Source organism: Styela clava, chromosome 10 (assembly GCF_964204865.1).
Source record: "Styela clava chromosome 10, kaStyClav1.hap1.2, whole genome shotgun sequence".
Taxonomy (NCBI): Eukaryota; Metazoa; Chordata; class Ascidiacea; order Stolidobranchia; family Styelidae; genus Styela; species Styela clava.
In genome coordinates this window covers 8,183,496-8,201,283 of record NC_135259.1, presented here as the reverse complement: position 1 = coordinate 8,201,283, position 17,788 = coordinate 8,183,496, and the positions used below count along the sequence as shown (strand labels likewise).

The window sequence follows — 17,788 nt, the reverse complement described above, 5'->3', positions numbered from 1 at the left end:
ATAGTTGATCTTTTAGTTTATCCGAATATAACGAATATAAGATGTATTCTCTTCGTTCCTACATCTGGGGCGTGGAATGTTAGCGAGAATCATAGCGTGTTTATAATTTGATGACGTTTTACCTTGTTACGCAGACGTTGCAAACGTATCGATGCAGCATTATTGCGACATAGTCCTGTTTCTCGATTAATCCCGGGAATTCTAAATAATCGCCACGCTGCTTCGATGAGTTGGCACCTTCTGTCTTTGTATCCAGTGTAATCTATTGCGCTAGGAGTTGTTTATCGTGTTTAATATTGGGTTTACTATTTGCGGTTAGGATTACCGATTCGGATTGAAGTTGTTTTTGGGTTTAAAATTAGGGGTTTAGACTGGTTGAAATATGATGTAGAGATACAAGTTAGGGTTGTATTATAGTCCAAATAGAATGATAACTGCTGTTTTTTGTATTTAGTCACATAAGTTAAGTTGTATTTACTTTGGATTATAATTTGTTGAATTGAGTTGCCTGGAGATCCTAAACATTCGGTATGTAAATATTGTTTTATCTTGTATCATTTATTCTGTATTTTAGTATTGTGAATACTATTTATCCAATGTGATTTAATCTGTACATTATTGTGACATATGGTTATCTGCTAATTAATGTCAATTGTTATTGCTTGTACTATGATAGTGCTGTTATATTTGATTAATTGTGCCATATAAGCTGTTTAGTTTTATATATTATTTTGGCAGAAAACCGTTCCCTATACCCGGTATCAAGATTTACGTTACGTTCCATTAACAACGTTCCTTTACGTTCCGTTTTTCGTACCCAGCAAGTTCTATTTTCCTGATTCATGTTCGAGATTTTATAGAGGACTTGCACGGGTCACGTGACATTGTTACTGGACGGCAATAAAACAAAAACGTCCATTTGGCTCCTGTCAGTTGCAAGTCGGATTATACGTTTGCGTTTTGTTTGGCTGTTGAAAATGGTTATTTCGTTGTTCTGTTGGCTGTACGTATAGTATATAGACAACGAAATGGATCTTCAGTAATATTCCACTGATTTCAAAAGATCCTGAACGTCGCGCAATGTGGATATCATCTATTGCCTACTGGCAGAACTGCTTGGTGTCAAGTCCAGAAGCCATCTTACTTGTGTTTCACTGTTTGCGGACAGCACTTCGTTGATGGTGAGTAATAGTGTGCCGTTATCAATTTCTTTAAATATTCACAAGCTCCCTTATTTCAATGGAAAGCAGATGACAAACTACTGTTATCAGTAGGCCTAGGCGTGGGCCTACTTGCAGTTGCAGACTTGACTTGTGTAAGACAGTAAGGAATTAATAATCAATTGCTGTAAGGTATTGTTTCTCTAATTAGCAGGTAATCTTTTACTAAGTGTGAAAGGTTGAATAGATAACTAACGTTTAACACCAGGGGTCATGCAAAAAATAACCAGAATTCAATTGAATTCGCCATCTAGGAATACGCTCGCCACCGCATCTCTGATCACCCTGGTAGTTTCACAGGTTTCAATCCCATGCGGGGATAGTTATGTGCTAGACTAGAGGATTGCAGCTCCACTCCCACCGAGGGTGGTTCACATGACCGCTGATCGGTTACGACCATTCCCCACCATCCAAGTCCATGCTTCTGAAAACAAATAACTGGCTCCCCCCCAGATAAATCATATCCTAATGGTGCTTGTACAACTGATTCAAAATGTCTTTTTATTGTCATTGGTAAAAAAGATATGCTACCCGGAATCAAATTCATATACGACTAGTGGCTGTGGTGGGATATGGACATAAATTTCACACTCCTTGATCGTTAGATTTTATGAAAACTCTTATCTGTATCCATTATCTTACAGATATGGGTGCGACCATGGAATAGATGGATGGCAAAGTATAAGTTGCAACAAGACCACAGTGGCACAAGACCTCAGCTTGCGTGACTTGATAATACATCCTCAGTATCCATTTATTGATGCTTATCGTAATGACAAAGTAACTTGTCATTACTGTGGATTGGTGGAGATAAAGTGTCCATTGTGCTTTAACGAAATCAACTTCAAGACGACCCCATCAAGAAAAAAAATTGTTTCGGTGGGTCTGGTCGTGAAGGTTTCAGTCTAACGTTGGACACCGATACTACAACCAGATACAGTTGCCAATGAAACTTAAGCGAGGCGTAATATTGCGACTTTGTGATCTGAAAGGAATTTCTGAGGGTAGTTGGCTAGCCGCAACCTTTTGTTTAAAGAATATTATTAGATACGACTTAAGAGTCTAAACTTTTATTTGAGAGGGGTGTAACCCAAGCTAATTTGCAAATAGTATTCATGGTACCAAATGTATCACACACTTTACAGTAATTATAAATTATATTTGAAAAATAAAGCACATCAAAAATGTATTTTTAAAAAACAATTGGTTTTATCTGCAGATACTAGGTTGATATTGAGATTGACCATTTCAATGCTAACTTTTCTTTAGTCAAAAGGCACACTTGATTCGCAAAAATTTGTGAATGCGCACAGTACACCAATTTGTCTAATGTTTTGATTCCATAGGCAGGAGGTTGTGGATCGGTGCTGCTCAGGATGGGATATTTTTGCCTCTAAATGCATATTACGTGTTTCACATGAATCCATCGTGCTCAGATTCGACTGTTTTCAAGGTCTGAAGGCTCCAACAGCCTTATTTTATGGGTACACAAGAGAATTTTCAGTGTGGCATGCATGGGTCAGTTGGAGTCACTAACCTCAAGATATCTATAAGCAAGGATAAGATAACCTGTAAGTAACATTCCATAATTTAGAGTGAAAAATGTATCTGCCTCCACAGCCCTTTCAAATGAAAGATGATGCCTCGGGGGTAATTTCTATCAAATATTTTACAGTATTATGGTTCTAGTGAAAAAGTGTGGTAGGTCTAGTCGAAAGACACATTAAATGTTTATGCTAACAACTGCGAATTAATATTGCACCGCATACAAGTTAACAGAATTTGTTGAAATGGTCCTGCCTTTTGCCTTTCTTCAAAATCCTCCTTTTTTTAACTATTCTCTTCTTCTCTGGGCATGGCGAAAATTCAAATATCGATGGAACATGTAAGCAGCTGATAATGGGTTATCTTCCCTTTTTCCTGAAAATAAATTAAACACTAATCATCATTTGACAGTGCCAAGTTTGTGTATCAGATCAGTAATAAATTACCTGCTAACTAACAAAACAATCAGACAACACCTTCTGGCCATTAATGAAGATTTCTTTCGATTTAAAACGCAACTATGCCTACCAATGTGGTTAGTTTTTAGGATAGAATTTATCTGTGGTTGGGGACAGATTGCAAGGTGCAACATTGTACGATTATCATTCTATGTCGGGATTAGTTAGCCAGTTATTTGTTTTAGAAGCATGGACTTGATGGTGGGGGATGTCGTAATCGACCAGATGTCGTAATCGACCAGCGGTCGTGTGAACCACCCTAAGTGGGAGGGGAGCTGCAATCCCCTCGCACATAATTATCCCCGCATGGGATTGGAACCTGTGAAACTCCCAGGGGGATCAGAGATGTGGTGGCGAGCGTATTCTCAGATAGAGAATTCAATTGAATTCTGGTTATTTTTTGCATTTGCACTGGCGTTAAACTTTAGTTATCTATTCAAATTTTCACACTTACTAATAGATTACCTGCTAACTAGGGAAACAATACCTTATGGAAATTATTGATTAATACCTTACACGAGTCAAGTCTGCAAGTAGGCCCTTACACGAGCCAAGTCTGCAAGTAGGCCTACGCCTAAGCCTCCCAATAACAGTAGTTTGTTATCTGCTTTCCATTGAAATGAGGGAGCTTATGAATATTTAAAAAAATTGATAACGGCACATCATGACTCACCATCAACGAAGTGCTGTCCGCAAACAGTGAAACACAAGTAAGATGGCTTCTGGACTTGACACCAAGCAGTTCTGCCAATAGATGATATCCACATTGCGCGACGTTCCGGAACTTTTGAAATCAGTGGAATATTACTGAAGATCCATTTCGTTGTCTATACTATACGTACAGCCAGCGGAACAATACGAAATAATCATTTTCAACAGCCAAACAAAACGGAAACGTATAATCCGACTTGCAACTGACAGGAGCCAAATGGACGTTTTTGTTTTATTGCCGTCCAGTAACAAGGTCACGTGACCCGTGCAAGTCCTCTATTCGAAGTGTCTGTTGATTGTTATTAAAGATATTCACCGATTTCAAGTTGAATTATATTGGGGCAGCACTTGAAAGGCACAGAAGAATCTGGGGGCACTTATCCGCTGTTTACAGACTTCAAATGCTTGAAAGCACGGACTAGTAACAATTAACCGATATAAGTTTGGGGTCGGGACTGGGTTATTGGGACGCGTTTTTGAAGTCTCCAATCTGAAGTAACCAGGCTACATAGAATCGAGCGCAACATTACATGCAAAGTTGACCTTGCTGATTGTATTGCGCACAAACACAACTATGCGTTGTGTTTCTGCAGACGAATTATGACAGGATTTGTGTTCGAATGCAGCATGATTATTGAATCTCGTAAATTAATGAACAGACTTACGCCTTTATTGTTTTGAAATATATTGTCATAATGGATTGCAGTTAATCAAATAATTGTGATTGCAGAGAGTGCTGATGTAAGGATAAGCGATTAGTTTGATATATTTACGGTTTGATCATCTATCTGTTATATAGCTACCTCATCATATGTGCCTGCTTCCTTTAAATTAGTTTACATTTGAATTTGCTTGCCAGAATAATATTTTAAACAAAATTGATTAACCCACGACCGACCCGTGTCATAACTGCTGACGTTCCACAAGCATACTAACGTTTCATAAAAAGTGCGTGCATTTTGAAAGACATCCACTTTGCGACAAACAATCTAAGTATACTCTTCGACGTCTTTGTACTACTTGTTCTACTTTTCATTAAATAAAAAAGAATACAGTTATAGATTTGAATAGAAAGCTTACGCATTCAGTGAATTCAACGTTAGTGCTCATATAATAATTTATTCTTCTGTCGTTTGGGTTTTTAGTAAAGAAAAATTAATAGGAAAAAAGTGCATTATGATTAACCTTATAGATCTCAAGTAATATAAGTCCAAGTTAGGTTAGGTTTGTTGAGCATTAGAATTTAGTTAACTCTATTATTTCGACGACCTAGTCTACATTTGATTTAGTAATCGACATTCAAATTGTCCATTATACGTGTTGCATGGCTCGTTTTTTCAAACAAAGCCACAATCATTTCAATGAGTCATGTTTGGGGGCTGTCATTTGATGTTTAAAACTACTGAATCTTGCAACCAAGCTTTTCATTTTTCAGTACAAATGAAACACGCGAAAGACTGTTTTAAATCAATGAACACGAACAATCAAATAGACCGGATATACACTAATAGAAGAAATCTTGTGATGCTTGCTGTATTTGTTGGTATCCCATTTGCGAATTATAAACCAGAGCCTGTTAGGCTATGATATACCGTATATATATATATTACTAATTGTGCAACATCCCATTTCAATTACCCCATTTGCTTTCGATATATTATTTGTATTACCTAGCGAGCTAACAAACGACGATTCAATTAATACTGAAGCGGTTTGAGATCTTGAAGAGTTATGTTCGAATCGGCAATCCAGCTCTAAAGGGTTTCTCTCTAATGAAAGACCATGTTGGGCAACCATTACGTCCTGTAGTTCCAAGTTCAACAGTTGTTGAATTTCCTGGAACTCGCAAAGGAGTCCTAGCCAATCTTTTACCAACTATTGTCATGTCGTACATTATACTCATGCAGCGTTTCATATTTGAAGGGTTTCCACCGAAAGCTTCTTGAATACAAAACAAAAGTCGAGTATATAGTACATTGAATTGGTGATGTAGTGCATAGGCTTTTGAACCTTCTCTATATTGGCCCTGTTTTGGATTGTTCAATAGCGGCCAAACGCCGTCCTGATAAAATGTAATTTGATCACCGGCATAACAAAACATTTCTCCTGCTTTTGAAATATTTGAACAAGAGCCTTCGGCGGATGAGTTCAGACAACGCAATTCGTTCCATCGAGGAATATCTTTAACCTTAACAAGTTTTCTTCCATGTACAATTTCCTGAAAACGGTAATAATGGGACAATTCTGATCCACGATCTCGACCACGTTCACTTGCGTACAATTGTGGTTTCGTAACGAAAGGAGAACAATCCGATCCCCCTTCTCCTTGGTAAACAATTTCTACAATAGCTTCCAAAGCTGTTTTCAAATCAGTAACCTCAAATAAAGGTGGTCGTGTGGCTTTCGATTCTGCATCCTCCACGAAGATGTTATCTCCTGAAGTCTTATGAAAGGAGACGTACGAGTCTGTGTTCTCCCTACTATTTTTGCTCAAATCATGAAACATGATACCATTGCTTTGTTGATACCAATGAGAGATATTCAGCTGTTTACTTATTCCGCCAAAAAATATAGTATCCCCGGTTGTATTCTTCGATGAATATTTTCGTTGCTGCATATTTCTAACGCGAACGCATGCTTCGAGGGATGCCATTTTTAAGGCGATGATACAATAAAATTCCCCAACTGTTTTCCCATTAAATCTGATAATTTCACCCAGTTTTTCTTCGGCAAAATTACCCAAATTTTGCCAAGCCTGCAGATCTATTTCGCTTTGACTTTTTGCGTTTGCCGTTAAATTAGGAGTCGAGAGGATAAATTTAGATTTACTGTTTTCAATTTTAGAAATTTCCTCATTAAGTTTCTTCATATTTGTTGTGGTGTATTGCGAGGTATATCTTGTGTTGTTGTGCGAATTATTGGGTAACAATTGCCATATCTCACCAAGCACATGCAACAGCTGTAATCGAAAATACATAATATATTTATATATACAGAGTCTTCCAAAATAAATATAAACTTAGTTACAATCAGATAAAGTATTGGTAACATTTTATTACGACCGAAATCGTCCGACATATGTTATTATAGCATGAAAGTATGTTTACCAAGGAAAAACATAATTATATGCTATTTCGACTGCACTATTTTATGTTGACCATGTTTACCTTTCGCCCTCTCGCATTTGATGGTTTTTCAATCTTCGAGAAAATGTCTTCAACCAGTCCCAAAGAAAATGCCCCAAGAGAAACTTGTACATCTGGGCAAAGTTCATAAGAATCACCCGAAGCTAGAATATTTGGATAAATAGGAAGCTTTGACTCGTCAGTCATGTTCACAACACCGCCTACCTGAAAATTTCAAATATGCAATATCGTTAATGTTAACAAAGCTATAGTTAGGAGTACATGCTAAAATAAAATGGCGGTTACAGCCCCGGGTTCGACCAAGAATCTTATCATGGCTAACACCTTGCTCAGTCTGTGTGTGTATGTGATGTAATAAACTGTTTAAGTAATGACCGATTCCGGAACTATTCAGAACTGAGAGTACACGAGAGCTTCATGCGACTCCCGGCGGTAGAATATATTTACAGTACGCGTTTTAGTATTTTATTTGCAAACTGATTTTGCACGCAATCATCCAGTTAATTGAACTTATATATTTAATGTAATGGCTCACACTAGATGGTAGATATATCACCTTATGTTTCAAGCATTTGTCTAATTGATACAGTCAGTATGATGAATCATTATGAATGCGTCAACTAACTTTATTACAAAACTATGAATCAAGATTAATTTCATCATCTAATTTGACACATTTTTGTTAATTAATTTTAAACAACAATTTCTGATTTGAGGTACTGTTTTTATATGATGTTCAATTTATATGAAATAATCTGAAAAATTGCGAGTTATATTTTTTTAATTCAAACTGTTTTCGTTTGTATATTCGTGTATCTTTAATATTTACGAAATGAATTTTGTAACAGAAGTGGGTGAACGCTCTGTAAAACTTTGCGCTAAATTTGCGATTTAAAGATAATTACTTCGTTTTGGCATAAAGTGTGGTGATTTATATCACAGAATTGAGTGCCGTGAAAATTCAAAACTGACAATATATGACTGATAATTTGAGACATCTGTGGATTGATTACCTATAAAATATTAGATACTAACCGCATTCAAGACATTTCCAGCCAATGACATATGAAGCATTTCTTCGTTGAAAACAGATTTCAAAATATCAGCAACTTCTTTATTTCTTCCATATTCTGTTTTCAAACTCAACCATGCTGTTACATACGGCGGAATTGTTGAAAGTTCCAACATCACAGCTTTATGTAAATGTCTTCTGATATCTTCTAAATCTTTTGCAATTGAATCATCCGTGCATATTTTGGTTGTTGCTGAAAGAGAACGAAGTGTTGTTACTTTTATGCATTGTCCAGTATTTAATTTTTAAAGATTTTGATATTTATTTTAAAAAGTTTTGAATATGTATCCAAAAAGCAGTGAACGTTTTACTTGATCAACGCCATATCATAAAGCAGCTTACATTTTGTTTTAGACGTCGGTTCCGTTTTCTTCATTCCACATTTCATCCAATTCCAAATTAACTTTTTGTTTCCCTCAGACAGATCTCTTGTTATTGGCATGTACCTTGGTATGGAAACAAATAGGTTCATTTATTAACTTATATCAATCTATTAGCAAATTTTTATTAACTATAAAACATTTGCAATGTCCGTGTCAAGTTATTCTCTGAATATGCCCAACTAACTTCGTTAGTGATTATGTGGCGAGGTAGAAGTATCCCTGAACATACTCGTTATTTGTTATAAAAGACTATTCAATATTGCAAAGTGATACTTTTGAATCTTCAAACAATATTTTACCTTGCGTCGTTAAAATCGGTTTCAAACATTGCAGCTTTCAACATTTTGAATCTTCGTACGACATTCTCGTATGAATGTAAATCAATGATTCCATTTTTCCACATTGCAGGATATAAATTATAATACTGAATAAATATACCTGATTGAACAAATAGAATATTGTAAATTGAAATATTTCTGAGAAAAGACAGCAGCGTTAATGAAAAGAGAAACATTTAATTTTGAAAGAGACGTGCGACACAAGTCTTGTTCTTTGGTAGGAAATTTTAAACTATTTTGTACCTTCAGTTCTACTCAAAATAGTAGACTATATTCAAAATGTTTATTTCTACACGACCCGATCGACAGACAGATGTTATTGTTGTGTGTTTCATCTGTTCGAACAGTCTTTTTTACTACGTAGCCTAATTGTACTTCACTATGTTGTATTTTTAACAATTTATACCACGCCAGTCCTATTTTAATACGATCAACAACAACCGTATGCAAATGACAATGGAAAGTAAAGTATACATGAGAGAAGGTAATTTTCACAGTGAACATGTAATCAAATTATTTGAGATATCAACTAGAAGATCAAGTGTTTGAGCTAAAAGTAGAGTATTTGTTATTCAAATAAAACCAAAAAAGAAACCTTTCACATCTTGCCACGTCGGACATGTTATCTCTTTCACAGAGTTGTATATACGGACAGCAATAGACAGGGTTTGTGTGTTAAAATCCGCCTCCTTCCTCATGTTTCCATAAGGATTAATCTGACCTATTTCAGCAAATGTTTTTGATTTATATCTAAAATAACCATACAACAGAGCTAAAGAGTCTGAAATTACGTTTTGTTGTAGGAATATCAAGATTCGAATATATAATTGCGATCACCACTATATTTATTTCGCTTGAATAACACAAGAAAGTGAATTTAAAATCTCTTGATCAGTTTGTTTTAAGATAGTGCGAGAGAGCTAAAGAGAGTGATCGAGAAAGTGCGACATGGCACGTATTTGACGGATTTCGGAAGTTTATCTCTAAGCAATGGTAAATTAAAGCATCTCAGTCACACTCTACCTTGCGAACAGTCTTAGTGGATATATCTGTCCATCCAACCCGCACCCACGAATATTTCCCGGATCTTTTACTGCGGTCAAATTTATTTTTATCTCGCCATTTTGGTCTGTATAAGATTTATGGTGATAATGCGTAATATGCAACGCATCTTCTGGTATCCCCATCGACCTATAAAAACAAAATGTAAAAAACACTCGGAACTAGATATTACACTTAGAAGTTTGTGTTTTGTTAAATAAAAGACAATGAATAATATAACAAGAACTACTGAATTTTAGTATATATACCATAGTGGAACACATTCAGATATTAAGATACTTATATGATAAGCCATAAATAGTCTTTTCATTATGTCCGGTCCAGTTTATAGTAAAACACATTATTTGTATTTAATTCTTTTTTTTTTATCTATTCCAATCTACGTCTTAGCAGTCTGACTCTAGTATAAATTAGATATGTCAAAATTAAAGTTTTTTTTTTTATATTTGAGTTTCACACTGTTGTCAGTCTATTAATTAAAGTCAATCACCTGTTACACGAAGGCCTCCCGCAGTCTGTGTTCGCTAACATGTTCTTTGATATCAAGATGTCTAATTGAGCCCCTTTGACCGGCTTTCCAAATGCCGATACAAATCCTTTAAAGATGTGACTTTCTCCCGGATTAAGTCGCACAATAGATTTTACTTTCAATCCAATGACGACGCCTTTTGCGTTTTCCTTCATATAAACAACGACGCTTCTAATAAAATAAATACAATAAGGCGCTGAAAACATACTCACTAAATACCATTTTATATGCTATGTGCGACTAGAGATCCTTTTAAAATAGCACAATAAGAGATCTTAGACCAATGTTTGCCGATTTTGTAACAAAAAATGCTCTACTTTGGCTACATTTAAAAAAAATGGTTATATTAAGATTAATGATTGTTAAAAGCTCAGGTAAAGTTCTGTTTTTCTGATCAAAATTGCGTTCGAATTTTATTTCAAAATTCCGATTTGTTTTTTGACGATTCACCAAACGTTTTGGATAGGTAACAAGAAAATTTAAAGAAAACAAGTTGTAATATTATCTATATTCTACCCATCTGGAATTTTTTTCATTACTGCTAATCGTTTGCTGCGTAAAAGTCTCAATGTAATTGTATCAAGGTGTTTAATACTGATATCCATGATTCCTCCATATGTATTGTACCAAGAACCATCATTTCCTATACGTCGAGATATTTCTCCACCAGTTGTTATCCATCTCCATGTGAGTGTTTTGTCATTCCAATTACTAATACACGATCGGAGGTCGTCAAATGGGAAATGTCTGTCAAAATTGAAATTAATTATTTGCCAAATATTTACTTGTAAACATACTGCGACCTACTGCCAATCTACGTTAGTCAACGAAGGTTACTCAGATCGAGCAAGTTAAACACATATCCATTTACTGTAAAAATTCCGCGTTTCCTGATGATTCACTATTAGTTATGCACGAGTGAACAAATATATGCTAATTAAATAGTCAATTATGCAATGCAGAACTTCGGAGTCGTATATAATTTCAATTTTCATCGAAAATAAATACGAAAATACGAAACGTAATCTTAAAAAACACCACAGTTAATCGTTATCAAAAAGCATAGAATAATTTATCACACATTGCGGGACAGTTCTACCAATCACAAAAAGCACGAATGGATGCATTGCGTTTATGATTACATGAAAACTGGCCAAGCAGAAGTGTTCAAATCTATGCGTAATAGATATATATAATACTTCTATAAAAATATAGAGACTGTTTCAAAACATAGAAACACCATATGTATCATGATGTTATTACATTTCAGATGATACTTTTAATAAAATGTCCACATTCGAGGAAGGCATTTTGGTTTAAAAGATAATTCCATTTAAGTTAAGTACTTGCAGAAAGTCTGTTTAGTCATCAAAATTGCCAAGTCTAACATTCCCACATCACTTGCTACAAATCTTCCGTCTTCTCGTCCAATAATTGAATACGAAAGATCAATAGTCAACACTTTAGAGTCATGGTGAACAAAGAAAGAAGCGGGACCGCAAAAATTAATAGCAGAAGGCAGCATGGATCTTGTTGCCATCACTTGAACCGGATTTTCTTCCGATGAGAGACCTGAAGTATGTATACAAAAGGAATATATAATTATTATTTTGGTGGCCTGTATTTTCTACCGTCAAGTCAAATATTAATGAATTTATTCACTTTTGAACTATATCGTAACGACCAGAGCTTTGATAGTGTAGCCTATGTACTGAATTAGGCAACTCAATGGAGACGCAGTCTTATTCTATACAGTACTCTTATAAAAATACATTCGTTATTATATTCGCTCTCTTGTTGCCAGTATTGAAAATTTTTCTCTTGTTTATTAAATGCATCTGCATCTCGAGCAGGGTGTGCACTTTAGTTTAAAATAAGTAACCAGCATTTTCTTCAAAACAGATCATCATTTTGTGGAACACACACAATCTTAAATACCTATTGTCCCAGAGATTCTTCCGTCGAGTGATTCTTGATTGTATAAGTCCATTACAAAACTAATTGAAAGTTCCGTTGAGTTTTTGAATAATATTTGATAATATTGATCGTTCCATGTCACATTGACGAGTTTACTGAAATTTTATCAAAAAAACTTTTGTGAATGATCCGATAAAAGCTGCAATCATGAACAACTTTAGCATGTTACCTAAACTAAATTTCAATCAAACGAAGCAACAGGAAGGAACGTTTTATAAATTATGTAAACTTAAATGCTCGAATCTGATTTCATCGGTAATTGGCCAAATAAGAAATACTTTGAGTGCGCAAATTAGAATGTAATACTCCATCAAAAGTTAAACAATCATCATAAATCATGAAGCATCATAAATCACAGTCTATTATTTTGGTTATCCCTGTCAACTGGGACGCAATCCAATAATTACAAAGGATTTGGCAAGGAACTGCTTTCTTGTAGATTTTTTAAATTATAACAAATTAACAGTAATCTTACACCACCTAAGTCAGGGCTACTCAACTGGCGAAACGCGGTCCGGGCCTTTTGAGTATACGATTCGGACCGCAAATGCTATTTTCCTTTGGAGCATTGGCGCCATCAAATTTGAATATGTGAAAGTTTAATTTTATTAAATAATATTTATTTATAGGTTTAGAGTCAGTTTCATCATTTTTTTCATATTTACACCAACTATGTACGAAAAATTTAGTTTATCAGACAAGCGGTACCAATTCGTTTGTATAACATAATTAATTAAAAAAAACAGGTGATGCATCAAGAACTATTCGCGCCATACCTTTTATACCGGCTCATCGTAGGTGTTGAGTATCCTCTACTTTTGTCCAAGTACTTCACCAGTCGTTGGGCTTCAATCTGATGAGAAGATTTCATGAAATTTCCTTGCAAAACTCCTGGAATTAGCACTTTGAATCCCCAAATTTCGGTAGCAAATTGCCAGTCCACGTCTAAAACTGCCATGATTCCACGAGCTGGCTCTGAATAGTGATTCTCAAAATTGATCGTATTGATGTGACGTCTATGTTAAAATAACGTGTTCAAATATAATTATGTACGGTGTGTTACCTGTTACTTGTAATCCAACGATTGGATCAGTCGTAGAACAATTCTGAGGCGATTGGCAGAATGACGTAACAAAAGTATCCTGGAAATATATTTGATTCGTCCCATCTGGATTCCAGTTGTTTGTCGCAAATTTGTAATACGTGTGTGTTCCTGCCTGCAAATTATCATCATGTTTAGTACGTGAAAGGAGTTTTAGAGTAGATCTAAATCTATTAAGTTGAACAGGCCTATTTTTTTAAACGAACCGATCCTATGGTTCGTTTCACTAAATTGTTGTTGTTGATGTTTTTGCTTTTTTGTCGTTCTTGAGGTTGTGTAAAATTGATTTTACCCGCTACTACTGGATCAATCAATTTCAAAGTTCCAGTGCTCATGATGGAAAAGGTTTGCTGGATGGCTGTTGCTTTTAATCCTATTCAAATTTCAAGTCAATCGATTTACAAATTGCATATACTTCACCCTAAACTTTGCTGTTTATCCTAGTTAGTAGACACACCACTATTCGATACAATCATTTTATCATTCGACAGGTATTTTTATAGCATTGTAATCATATGACCTTATGTTTATTTATTTGCTTTGCTTTATTGTTTCGTCGGTAATTTCCATAATAGCTAAAGAGGAATACACGCGCTTCATTTAAGCCAGGGTCGCCCAACCTTTTTGGCCGACGGGCCACATTTGTTCACTAATAATTGCACGGGCCACTTAACATAGTAATTATGTTCTAGTTTTGCTACACTGACTAAAAGTTAAAAAAAAAACTTGCACCAAACTTTCTCAATAATGAGAACAATAAAAAAACGAAGATACAGTAAAGTCAACAAAGCTTTTCTACACGTAGATATTTTAGTGTGAAGTTTGGCACTGTTTTTCGCTAACAAGTTTGTCAATATTTGCTGAAATGGACGATGTAGCAATGCGAAGCGAATTTTCCATATGACTGTCAGAAATTAGTGATCTCACAGAGGATTTGACATGGTTCATCTGTGAAAAAACTTGCTTGTACATATAAGTGCTGCCAAATAATGAAGTCATTAAAACTGCCATTCTGTTCAAGTGTATAAGCGACTATTTATGTATCGATATCTTCCAGTTGGTTTCGAATCCAAATTGCACTCATGGCTCGTTTGAAAGAGCTATCAGAGCGAATTTCAGAAAAATGAACAAATTGTTTGTATCAAAACTTTATATTAACTACATCATTCGAAAAATAGAAGTTTTACTCATTTTTTTTCATTTAATTCCGAAAATACAGCGCGGGCAACTCAAAACGTCGGCCACGGGTTGGACGACCTTGATTTAAGCGAATGGCTGAATGCAAATCAAGTATACTAATAAAACATGACATGTTGATATTCTATGTTTAAAGTATCAATTTTGTTGATCGCATTGAAATTTTCCACTCATACCAATTGTTCTAAATATACCTGTTCGAAAAGTCCTTTAAATTGCTTTTTCAATTCCGCTGCTGAAAATTCTTCATTGTCATAAGCGCATCGGATGTTGTTGACCGTATTAACATCAGCAACTAACTTTCCACTGAAGTGTATTCTGGGCCAGCTTAAATAACCTGAAAATAATAGAAAAGCGTGAAAATATATAAATTCTTGCATGCTTAAGATCCTGATTCAATTTCGTATTGCAAGCCTATATTTTACTAATTTTCTAATTTTTTCGACTAGCTTTGAATAACTGGAAGATATTTAGTTCATGAAATTGCATAAATATATGAAGGATTTCCAAGCGAATTTAAACCAACAACAGTCGACTTTATTCAGTTTTTCAGGTGATATTATATAAAAATATTAATTCTATATTGTGTTTATTCGTTATATCAATACGAAGTAAGAAGCTTTCGCCATGAAATTCGAATTTGAAATAATTCCAAAAGTTGAACACATTAAAAAACGCAATAAAGATTGCAATTATAGCAGACGTCAGTATTTTTCTGCATATATCAACTATGACGAGTAAAGATAGGAAGGTCAAAAATAATAACTCACTTGGGCAAAATCTGAGAAAACAATGTTTTGATTCGTTTGTTTTCCCCGAACATAATTTGTTTCTTGTTAAACAGCTTCTTATTCTTTTCCTCATTCCTTCGCCACAAGATTTGCTGCATAATGACCAAGAACTCCACTGCGAATACTCTACATGTAACATTGAAAATAATTAATTGTTCCTTGTTTCATAAAACGAGATATAAAAATTATAGAAATTGGGTTTTTAGTTGTTATATAGTATTATTTAAACTATGATGAGGTATGTGGAGAAGAAGCTTAGGTCGAATGTACTTAGATATTTGGACTCCAAATCTACGAACTGGCCGTTTTGGGAAATTGTTGTCGTTGTAGTTGCTGACACAAAACTTGCTTTTTATTCTAACTACTAGGTTGTCTAGTTCTAGAAACTAGACCAATCGCTCTTGATTCTTTCAGTAAATAAAAATGGAAATGTATTTTGAAAAATAATACTTTTATTTGTGGTCAAAATTTTGCCGGGCTCCTTTTCAGATCAAATTAATCCAATTTTAATTTTTTTTTTAAATATATTGTCATATATGTAAATATATTGAGGCAGAAGCGCCACTGAATCGAGTCCACGAAATCTGGATAATGGTTTGCGGAGTGAGTCAATATGATATTCTCGTGACAAACACGCAAAGCATCACCATATACGCCATATATGAACGCCACATTGTTTGACAAAAGTTGCGGTGAGATATAACGTCAGTCAAATAATTATACAAGCCGTTCAAATGCAAGAAAAACACTGTCCGTTGTATTTCGGGCAAATTTAATTCAAATGTGTAAACTATGTTGTTAATATGGACGCTCTTCCTGGATAAGACGATTCGGCTAATTTGATTCTTATCTTAGTTTATATGTCACCAAATGGCCATATAAGGAGAAAACCATTCAAAGACGATTGGAACTATATATCCATCCGTATTTTCATTCGATCTGTATTCGTTGATAATTGTGAAGTATCCTACTTACGTGAACGCGTCTTTCTTGCAATCTTTGAAATATGAGTTGCCCATCCTGTTTGAACGTCCCATAGACACGCAATAATAACGAGTAGACTCAAACAAAACTGGCGCGCCATTTTACTTGTTCTTTGTTAATTAACTGTGAAAATTTACTAGATATCCAAGGTATTGTATGGTTATGTCTTTTAACCATTAGTAACCACCCAAGCATAGCTAGTAATAAAAATCAATACGTTCTGGCCTAATAATATCCTTGTCAACAGACCACTCATTCACTTGTTATCACCCATTCCTGTTTATTTTCAACAGCCACCTTAGTTTTCAATTAAAATCAATTACAGCCCAAATTCGAGTTAGAATTTTGCCTCATCTCTGCCAACTGATGCTTTTCAATCAAAATGCATGCTTTCTTCCATATGGCTATTCAAATATCCTAACGTGACATGATATTAGTCTGACTGAAAACAGCTGGCGTTCAATAATATTAATAGTCCTCACTAATAAACAATAACCAACACTAATGGATAGTATATCATGCCATTAATGTCAAGTTGAAAATTTCAATATACATTGGATACATTAACTAGAAAATATTAGTAACTCAGCCAAAGCGTGATAGTCAACATGTATGCTAGCTTTTGTAAAGATATTTATTGTATTGAGATACTACTATACAATGTGACGATTACCGTATTATTACGTTGCCTTTACAACTTTTTTTGCAGTAAGCTGACAAATTTGAGACAGGAAGGATCCACCATACACCATATCTATTGTTGGATGAATGATAATATCAAAGAGGATATCATTTTGACATATTAATGATCCAATATTTCTGTCATGAAGGGTGGATATACGGACTCTTTCACATCAATGGCTTCATTTCAAATAAGATTATCACCCTATTAATTTCAAAGGCCAAAAGTATACGAAAGACAAAGCAGTCTATGAAAGAAAGGAAAAAATGTGTCTTATTTTAGGCTAGGGCAAAGCCAAAACGTTTTGAACCCTATCAATATTCGCTAATAAAAGCAAAAATGCAAACACATGCTTGTCTGGAATATTTGATTATTATCATCTCAAATATGATCTTACATACTATTAATTTAAAAAGCAAAATGTATACGAACGATAGAGCAGTCTATGGAAGAAGGTGAAACATGTGTCTTATTTTAGGCTAGGGCAAAATAAATACGTTTTGAGTCCTATCATTCTTCACCCATAAAAGCAAAAACATGCTTGTCTGATTACTAGTCAACTTTGACTATAAATTAATTTTCGAAAGGTAG

At 34.8% G+C, this 17,788-nt stretch overlaps 1 protein-coding gene and 2 long non-coding RNA genes across 3 annotated transcripts; 1 reads left to right on the top strand and 2 right to left on the bottom strand.

The window, feature by feature from the left end:
• The first annotated feature begins 861 nt into the window (after positions 1-861).
• On the top strand, positions 862-2,409 carry LOC144428283 (uncharacterized). The gene is made up of 2 exons (XR_013478243.1): positions 862-1,181; positions 1,865-2,409. It is a non-coding gene; the product is annotated as an uncharacterized LOC144428283 (long non-coding RNA).
• A 509-nt stretch (positions 2,410-2,918) lies between these two features.
• On the bottom strand, positions 2,919-4,203 carry LOC144428131 (uncharacterized). Its single transcript, XR_013478117.1, has 2 exons — positions 3,897-4,203; positions 2,919-3,140 (listed from the first exon to the last, which is right to left on the bottom strand). It is a non-coding gene; the product is annotated as an uncharacterized LOC144428131 (long non-coding RNA).
• An 807-nt stretch (positions 4,204-5,010) lies between these two features.
• On the bottom strand, positions 5,011-16,967 carry LOC120337531 (uncharacterized). Its single transcript, XM_039405346.2, has 16 exons — positions 16,507-16,967; positions 15,511-15,657; positions 14,935-15,077; positions 13,505-13,658; positions 13,218-13,416; positions 12,403-12,536; positions 11,811-12,036; positions 10,981-11,211; positions 10,426-10,635; positions 9,897-10,064; positions 9,469-9,623; positions 8,835-8,973; positions 8,495-8,598; positions 8,116-8,345; positions 7,102-7,284; positions 5,011-6,893 (listed from the first exon to the last, which is right to left on the bottom strand). The coding sequence occupies exons 1-16, from the start codon at positions 16,613-16,615 to the stop codon at positions 5,664-5,666; spliced, it is 3,762 nt and encodes a 1,253-aa protein (XP_039261280.2). The 5' UTR covers positions 16,616-16,967; the 3' UTR covers positions 5,011-5,663.
• Positions 16,968-17,788: the final 821 nt, after the last annotated feature.